Source organism: Rutidosis leptorrhynchoides, chromosome 3 (assembly GCF_046630445.1).
Source record: "Rutidosis leptorrhynchoides isolate AG116_Rl617_1_P2 chromosome 3, CSIRO_AGI_Rlap_v1, whole genome shotgun sequence".
Classification (NCBI taxonomy): Eukaryota; Viridiplantae; Streptophyta; class Magnoliopsida; order Asterales; family Asteraceae; genus Rutidosis; species Rutidosis leptorrhynchoides.
In genome coordinates, this window is record NC_092335.1 from 537,932,310 (window position 1) to 537,942,085 (window position 9,776).

At 34.8% G+C, this 9,776-nt stretch overlaps 1 protein-coding gene across 1 annotated transcript; it reads left to right on the forward strand.

The window, feature by feature from the left end:
• The first annotated feature begins 650 nt into the window (after nucleotides 1–650).
• On the forward strand, nucleotides 651–5,758 carry LOC139898448 (lycopene epsilon cyclase, chloroplastic). The gene is made up of 11 exons (XM_071881177.1): nucleotides 651–1,118; nucleotides 2,552–2,723; nucleotides 3,107–3,242; nucleotides 3,383–3,493; nucleotides 3,568–3,670; nucleotides 3,826–3,969; nucleotides 4,057–4,164; nucleotides 4,260–4,356; nucleotides 4,471–4,599; nucleotides 4,820–4,952; nucleotides 5,423–5,758. The coding sequence occupies exons 1-11, from the start codon at nucleotides 828–830 to the stop codon at nucleotides 5,586–5,588; spliced, it is 1,590 nt and encodes a 529-aa protein (XP_071737278.1). The 5' UTR covers nucleotides 651–827; the 3' UTR covers nucleotides 5,589–5,758.
• Nucleotides 5,759–9,776: the final 4,018 nt, after the last annotated feature.

The following is a 9,776-nucleotide window of genomic DNA, read 5'->3' on the forward strand; positions in this document are numbered from 1 at the left end:
TAAAAAAACTCCAGCCACATTTTTAACGGGCCGTATCTTTCCGCTCGTCGCAAGTTAAATTCTTCCGACACCACCATTTAACTCGTGAAAAAAATACGAACACAACGAAACTAAGTACGCGCAATACGGACGCTTTTTAGAAAATGCTAAATATTTCGAGCTATTTTCCATACATATACACATACACACAATAAACGAGCCAAACTAACTACATCACACCCATGATTTCGTCTTCCTTTTTTACGCGATTTTTCTGGTTCTAAAAACGCGTAGGCCATCAGGTACACTAGGTACTAACCACGTGAATCCAACCACACCCTCATCACAGCGTTTTTGGTTCAGTAAATATATAACGCTACGCTAAATGTAAATACGCAGCCGAAAGGCCTCGCCGCATCGCGCGGGCCGATCCGGATTACTAGTAATAAGTAAAAAGTATTTAAGTATACATATAATATAATATAGATATAGATAAATTTAATAACACAATCAAATCAAATCCTTCCACGTCAGTAAAGTTGGTAAAATACATACAACGTGGCCTTAAAGAATGGCAGCCTATGGATCTTCTCAAACTCATGTCCTATCCTATCCATTTAAACCCAGACATTTACCAAAAGTTAGAAAGAGCGTGACCCGATTTCCTTTCTTGATATTCTCCTTCCATTTCCCCTCTTTTAAATTATTATTAATAAATTAATAAATAAATATCCTTATCATTATCATTACCGATCATACAAATTAAATTAAAACTGCCATCATCATATGAAAAATTGATAATGATACTGATACTGATACTGCCTTTTTAAGATCAATCAATTTCAGTTATGGAGTGTTTTAGAGCTCAAAACATGACCTCAACAATGGCCGTTATTACAAGCCCTAGATTCATCAAGTATAACGTAAACCGCCAATTCTCGTTAATTCAGCAACCACGATTCAGTAGTTCATCATTATCAATTCAACAAATTAAGTGTAGTAGCCTTAAGAGCGACCAATGTGTAGCTGTTTCTGAAGCAGATGAAGAAGATTACGTGAAAGCCGGTGGTTCGGAACTCATGTTTGTTCAAATGCAGCAGAATAAGGCTATGGATTCACAGTCTAGTATATCTGAAAAGGTTGATTATTGATCCCTATACTACTGTTTCGAATTATTTGATACTGTTTGCTGTTTATTATAAGTATCTATTACTATACACTATATATATATATATATATATATATATATATATATATATATATATATATATATACCAGGTACACCCCATGAAAATCCACCTTAATTAAAATGGATGTCTATCATTATCTGAATACTCTGTAATTCATAATAGCAGTAGCGGAACTTGAACTCGGATACAGACGGGTCGAGGGTAAAAATTTAATAAATTTTTCATTGTCAGTAGGGGTAAACACTAAAAAAACCTTATTGTTTGGTAAAAAAAAATAAAAAATTAGTGTACATTTTTTTTTCCGTTAAATCCAGGTGGGGCGGATACCCCATTTGGGTATAACTATGTTCCGCCACTGCATAATAAACGTTGTAACAAAATTTTTGAAAGTTATGTTGAAACAACTATCATAGTCATATATTACAACAAGGTTACTGGTAGAAGTTTAGGGGTGTCATTTATACCCAAAGACCGAATAACCCTCCCAACCCAAATAAGTATTGGCCCGAACAGGTGGTTTTAATTGCATATGGGGCTCAATATTCGGTTTCAGTTTCTTTAGAAATGTTAATCGTATCGGTTAGTGGGTTAGCTGCAAAACTTTTGGGTGACTAGATAACTCGCATTAGGGTCTGTTCTAAATCTGACTACTCCTTTGTTTTGTTATTTTGGTTTTTGGATACCTCCACTTATAAGATACACAATCTAGAGAAGCTTAATATGTCATGTAAAACGTTTTTACTTGCTTATGTCATATTTGGTTTTTTGTGTCGGTACTGTATTGTATTAGTAAATAAATGCAGCAGATTATGTAACTGTTTGAAAGCAAGAAAACTAGTAGGGAGTCTAGGATAATTGCAGTCTCTATTAGCAAGATGTTATTCCTTTTACATGCATAAAGCAGCAAGCACATTAGCATCTTTTTAATCAATAAGGACAATGTGATTATTTGGCTTTTAACAAATCAAGCATTATAAGCAATGTAGTCAAATTTATCTGTGACAACTTATTCAAGTAACCTACTAGTACTGAATATTCATATAGCCCTAACCTGGCTAACCCGAACCATTGTTCATTTCAGTTATCGAGTAAACTTGTAACCGATTAAAACGCAACTATCCGATCCGAAACAACATCCCTAAGTAGAATAATACTTTATAACATTCTCTGCACTTAGGAAGTCATCAGATTTTCAAATTAAAAGTACACAGCGATGGTCATCTTTGTTTTATTGAATCTGCTTCAACAATGTAAAACGAACCAAACAAATAAATGACCCGGAAAGAAAATTCAGCACCTACTTAATACAAGTAATAGTTATGATAGTATTGAATTAGCTATGTTTAGGTTAGTTGTTTGAAAATGTTAATTCCTTGATGCAGTTGTCGCGGATACCGCTGGGGGATTGTATACTGGATTTGGTTGTAATTGGTTGTGGTCCTGCTGGTCTTGCTCTTGCTGCAGAATCAGCTAAGTTAGGGTTAAATGTTGGACTTATTGGGCCTGATCTTCCTTTTACAAATAATTATGGTGTTTGGGAGGATGAATTTATAGGTATGGATAGTTGATACTATTTAATTTTCACGTGTGCTATGAATGAGCAAATGGAGGTTTTGTTTGACTTTGTTGGTCAAACATATTCCCTTCCAATTTTTTATTCTACATTTGATTTGCATTTTTGCACTATTAATGAGGAATGGACTTGTTCCCTTCCAAAGTTTTGGTTTTTATAATACTGAACACCAACTCAATCTAGACAAAAAAAAAAGTTTATAATAGTAAAAACCATGTCAGTTTAAAAAATTAAATTATTCTTGTGACTATAAGTCGAAGTCTTTCTTTTTGTGAAGGGGGGAAGAATGAAACATAATTACATGATAATCAATGTGCTTGCATGTCTGAGGTAAGCTCGAATTACATTTGATATACTTTTGCAGGTCTTGGACTTGAAGGTTGTATTGAACACGTGTGGCGGGATACACTTGTATATCTTGATGACAATGATCCCATCCTCATAGGTCGTGCCTATGGACGAGTGAATCGTGACTTGCTTCATGAGGAGTTATTGAGAAGGTAACGTTCTTCTTTCCAGCTATCTTTCATGTCTAATTTCAAATTTCACTATCGTTATCCGTACTTAATTTAGCGGATTACCCTCATGTTTCTTTCCTGTTAAGGATGTAAAAACGGTAATTTTATATATTAATTTTTAGGTGTGTGGAGTCAGGTGTTTCGTATCTGAACTCCAAAGTGGAAAGAATTACTGAAGCTGCAAATGGCCACAGTCTCATTGAGTGTGAAGGGAATATCACCATTCCATGCAGGTAAATAAACTTTTATCTTTATTCTGAAATTTAGGTTCCATAATAATTATAATAATTAGTTTGCTTTGTAACAGGCTTGCTACTGTAGCATCTGGAGCGGCTTCGGGAAAATTTTTGCAATATGAGCTTGGGGGTCCTCGTGTTTGCGTTCAAACAGCTTATGGTATAGAGGTTGAGGTGAGACGTGATGCAATTATTAGTTGACATGAAAACACTTTTTCAATACTGTGTGTGCAATTCATATCATTCAATGCATTGCTGGAACGTTTAACAATGTTCTACATCTGTTATAATTAAAAAACTAACTCGGATTTATATATTTCTTACTGTAGGTTGAGAGCATTCCCTATGATCCAAGCCTAATGGTTTTCATGGATTACAGAGAGTACACGACACAAACTACTCAATCTTTAGAAGAACAATATCCTACATTTCTTTATGTCATGCCCATGTCACCAACTAAAGTATTCTTCGAGGTAAATGCATATTTGTTTCTGTATTTAAGATGTCACCGAATACACGAGGCCCTGGTTCCTGGGTAAATAATCTTAATTAAATTGCAGGAAACTTGCCTGGCGTCAAAAGAGGCCATGCCATTTGATCTGTTAAAGAGAAAACTGCTGTCCAGATTAAAGACTCTTGGGATCCGAATAACCAAAACTTACGAAGAGGTACCAACTTTTCGCCTATTTAGTGGAAAATGGAAAGATGTATGAGATTTATTTATTTGGAATTATATTATAATATGGTTACTGTACATTGAAAGGAATGGTCATATATTCCGGTCGGTGGATCCTTACCAAATACTGAGCAAAAGAACCTTGCGTTTGGTGCTGCTGCTAGCATGGTGCATCCAGCCACAGGTAACAAAGTTCAGATTTTTATTTATTTATTTATTTTTATTTTTTTTTTTTGGCTATGTCCTTTAATTGGTTGCTTTGAATGAGTATCATTTTGCTATGTGAATAAATAAACAGGGTATTCAGTTGTGAGATCATTGTCAGAAGCTCCTAACTATGCGGCAGTGATTGCAAAGATTTTAATGCAAGACCATTCTAAAGAGATGCTTAATCTAGGAAGACATGCACCAAACATCTCGAAACAAGGTATTCAACGGGAAACATCATTCAAGTAGATATTATTTATAACTTTAGGATTTCTTAGAAGGGCTAATTGGTTGCATAGAAAGTGCCACCATGGTCATGTAGTTTATATCAACCAGCAGAACTCATTGTTTTTTATTTTATTTTAAATATTTAGTAACACATTGTTACGTACATGGGTATATTTGTCAAGATGATGAAATTTGAATGGTTATAACTACAGCCTGGGAAACACTTTGGCCACTTGAAAGGAAGAGACAGAGAGCATTCTTTCTGTTTGGATTAGCACTGATTGTTCAACTGGATATTGAGGGCACACGTACATTCTTCCGCACTTTCTTCCGCTTGCCCACTTGGTACTATTTTTATTTCTTAACTTTATAGTTTATCCTTGTGCTTTCGCATTTAAATTATAGTAGTACATGTTACTTCATTGCTAATCAAAATACTAGTAAAAATGCACAAGTATAGAAAAGGGGTTCCACAAAGTTATATCAAGCTAGTCCGTGTAATTTGAGATCGGATTTGCTGATAATTCTTATGTGAAAGCATTGTTCTAGCCGCATCTTGTAGCATGTAAAACGGACTTCAAACTGGTTTTGCTTGTTTTACTAATACTACATACTCCTATTTTTTATAATCTTGTAACTGCAACTTTATTTGATTACGCGTTTATCACATTTCAACATTTTCATTTTATCTTATATATGTATATATGTACGAGGCGAAGGGGACAAAATAAGATTGTTATTTTGGTCCACTTGATGGCGAGGTAAATAGAGTAAATGAAAAACACTAAATATTATACGATGTTGTTTGAATGCAGGATGTGGTGGGGGTTTCTGGGATCATCTCTATCCTCAACGGACCTAATACTATTTGCGTTTTACATGTTTATCATAGCACCTCACAGCCTGAGAATGGGGCTTGTTAGACATCTGCTTTCTGATCCAACGGGGGCAACTATGATTAAAGCATATCTCACGAGATAGATGACTATCGTCTCCATCAGTTTAGATGATACTTACTAGGCACATCTTCTTGCATATATTATATATATAAGCTTACTATTATTATGTGTGTTGTATCCTTACATCAACGCAAGCATCAATTATGTTTCCCAGAAGTACAGTATTGCTGATGAAGGAATTTATTGTATGTATCATGAGCAACAACACTGATATCTTTAAGTTTGGAAACTGGAATGACCTATTAACTGAGAACTTATTTAGTAACAGGTCAAAATGGTCTGGCCAGGTTATTCCACAAACATGAGTTTTTCTAATATTGCAATTTTTAATCTGGTAGTTATCATATGAACTCAAAATCAAATGGATTAATACAATGACATCGATTATAGAGATGACTCAGTTCAGAAGGTCTTATACATTTGAGAACAGCTGGATGATCATGCGCGTAGTCTGTCACGCATATGGCCTTAAGTATGGTTGCGCATGGATTGTTGTGTACGCATAAGTCTATTGGATAATTAGAACAAAGACCATTACGCATATGCTATTGCGCATGATTCATTGTGAGTAGGTGTTGTAAGAAAAAGAGAAAACATTGCTCAAGTAAGAATGGTATGCACAATAATCTTTTCCTACTTAGTATTTTATAGTCGATATTTACAGAGATTAGTTGTAAACAAAATTAGCTATAAATAGAAGCCTTGGCTAGTTTAAGATGAGGTTTTTTAGAAGTCGTTCCTCTGTATACTTTAAGGAAAGCTTAAAGAGTTTCAAATGTTGAATGATTGTCGACTATTCAATCAAGGGAGATAGCCTAGAGCTAGGTTTTTCACGGTATCAGACCAAAGAGCTATGAATGTATTGTCCTTAAAACACAAAAGAAAAAATTAAATAACACTCAAGCTGATATTTACTTGATCGTAAATATTTGCTTGATCACTAGGCAACTTTTGGCCATTTCAACTCATTTGACCCATCTACGTTTGAGCTAGACACATTGGTTATACTTGGTATATGAACATTTCAAATAACTGACTATATGCAATGTTAGCCTCTTCGAGTCGACTATAACTCCTAAGAAATATAGAGAAAACAGAGATAGCAACTTGCTAATATTTCTTCATTACTTTTCATAATGCAGATTACATTAATTTATACTAGATAAAAAATAAACATGCTAATTAACTAAACACTATCAACTAACAATTGGAGAACATGGGAATAAAAGAGTAAACGTGTGCATGTAAGTAGGCTCCAATATGACCACTCCTTTTTATTTAAACCAACTTCTTATCCAATACTTAGACTTTTGACTGCTTCAAAATATATCCATTTGGCCAACGAAGTGATCTGGGCTGCTAATTTGGGCCTCACATATATTGATACTTTTGACCCGTATCATGCAACTTTTGTTGCATCTTCTGCGGCTTGTCTCAAATGAGATCACATCGACGCTCACCTCATGAGATTATAGCTTAATATCATGAAAGAAACGTAAGTACTTGCCTTCAGAAACTTTGATGAGACAAAAAAATCTTTGAATTTTATGCCCAGTTTTAGAGATTTTTCATTGGAAGCGGTTAGGGTTTTTTAGTAGGAAACTTGATCTTTGAAACAGTGGGGGAAATTGAAAGGGTATTGTTCATGTAAGCATAAACATATACATATTATTATCTTACATGGCAAAAATATGAAGCAGTAACCGGCTACCGAATGTGTAAGTCATTTAATGGATACAATAGTACAAATATGAAAATATAACGCATACTATAGAAATTTTGAAAGTTGGATGCATACGATAGGAATTTTAAAATCTGGATGCATTTTAAATCATTTTTCCCTTATATAATTAGTTGTGCAGCAGAGACGTATATATGTTGACGTGGATGAAATTGTTGGCGTATTTATGAGTGTTAAGGTCGGTAATCAGTAGTCACTATTGGGAACCCAAACTATTATAAACTATTTAATTTTTACTACCACGGCCGATGTGGGATAACTACCCAATACGCCCCCTCACATCGAGACGTGCACACATGGGCTCCCAACATCACACATTTGGCTCGTTTGGCTCTGATACCATAATGAGTTTAATAGACTTGAGCTCATTCCAACCCCAAAAGTTAACTCAAGGGGATGGGGAACCCAAACTATTATAAACTATTTAATTTTTACTACCACGGCCGATGTGGGTTAGTGTTATAAAAGTGTTCAGGGGGTATTCTGTAACTTATAATTCTTGAGGGTTCAGTTTTGTAAATTATTCTGATGTTAGTTAGTTTGTTAGTTGTTCTGTTAGTTGCAGTTAACCCAGTTACACATAAAAGGGGATTAGGGCTTCTTTCTGTAATTACGTTTTTCATTTCAATGAAATAGATGAGTTCAATTGCTCTCGTTCGTATGTTTTAATCACCGTTGTTTAAGCTTATCAAAGCTTATTATGGTATCAGAGCGTAACAGTGGTTGATTTTCTTTGTTTGTTGATTCAATTTCGATTACGTAGATGTTCAATTCAGTCTTGTGTTTGCTGAGTTCGTGAATTGCTTAATCAAATTAAAGTATAATTTGTTTCCGCGTGTAATATGGATCCTCAATTGGTTCAAAATCCATTGTTTCTTCATCCTTCTGACGGACCTGGATCTCTATCTATCCAAGAGAAGTTGACTGGAGCTCAAAACTATAGGTCATGGCGTCGATCTATGGAAATTGCTTTGTCAACCAAAAGGAAGATCGGATTTGTTACAGGTACTGTTGTTAGATCTGAAAATGATCCAGTTAAGGCTGAGGCATGGGATACATGTAATAATATGGTAATTAGCTCGATTATGAATTCAGTTTCCGAGTCTATTGTCAAGTCTATTATGTTTGTTGGCACTACTTCTGAGATCTGGACTCAATTAGAAAAGAGATTTGCTTTAAACAATGACTCTAGGAAGTACAAATTGCATAAAGATACATATGCAAATGAGCAGCAAGGAAACCTGGTTAGTGACTACTATACTAGATTTAAGTGCATTTGGGAAGAACTAGACTCTTTGAGTGAATTGCCTAGAATTAGTAATGTTACTCCTGAGGTTGTGGCATTTCTAACTGCTTTAAACAAGCAAAAGGAAGAGGAACACTTGTTTCAGTTCTTGAATGGCTTAGATGATAAGTTTAGTGCTATTAGGAGTCAAATGCTGCTAATGAATCCTCTTCCTACTGTGGAAACTGCTTGTGCAATGATTCAACAAGAAGAATCACAAAGAGAGATGTTTACATCTGTTGAGTCAACTGCCCTGTACAGCAAGGTCAGTTCTGATCAAAAATGTACTATTTGTGGTCATGAGTATCATACACCTGACAAATGCTGGGAAAAGATTGGATATCCTCCATGGCATTACAAGTCTAAACAGCAATCACAATCAAAGGTGTCTGGATATTTTAAACCAAAAGGTGGAAATAATGTCAAGAAGACTGTTGCTGCTGTTCAAGGAAACAATGTGATCTTCACTAGTGAGCAATTTGAAAAGTTGTTGAAGTTCTTACCACAAATGACAAAAAATGAGGTTCATTGTACTGTAGCTAATTCAGATGATGAACTGGATCATCATTTTACTGCAGGTATACTTTCTAAAAATTCATTAAATAATGAATGGATTTTAGATACTGGATCTACAGATCATATGACACCTATGTCTAGTAGTCTTATTGATTCTACAAGTTCATTCTTTAAACCTCATATAAGACTGCCAAATGGTAATACATCTGTTATTTCACATGTTGGAAAAGTTAAGTTGAAGAATCAAATGGTACTAAAAGATGTATTAGTGGTACCATCTTTCAAGTTTAGCTTGCTATCTGTGTCCAAGTTAACTAGAGATCAACCATGTGTGGTTACTTTCTATTCTTTGTTTTGTACTATCCAGGACTTGAAAACAAAGAAGGTGATAGTACTGGGTAGAAGGAAAGAAGATCTCTACTATCTGGAGAATGTACCTCTTGATCAAGTTGATAAGAGGCTGCTACAACTGCTTTCATCTTCTGTTAATGATTCTAGTTTGTTTTCAATAAAGGATGGTTGTATTACAAATTCAAGTACTCTTGTAAAGCCTTACAGTTTATGGCACAATAGACTTGGGCATATATCTGACTCTAAAATGAAGTATATTCCTTCTATACAATCTAAACTTGTAAGAGATAATGTTGATGTATGTATGCTATGTCCTA

Bases quoted from the DNA above. Each gene is read 5' to 3' on its own strand.
- LOC139898448 (XM_071881177.1), top strand. From the start codon at position 828: ATGGAGTGTTTTAGAGCTCAAAACATGACCTCAACAATGGCCGTTATT. The intron at 4,165-4,259 runs GTACCAACTTTT...GTACATTGAAAG, and splicing joins TAACCAAAACTTACGAAGAG to GAATGGTCATATATTCCGGT. The intron at 4,953-5,422 runs GTACTATTTTTA...GTTTGAATGCAG, and splicing joins TTCTTCCGCTTGCCCACTTG to GATGTGGTGGGGGTTTCTGG.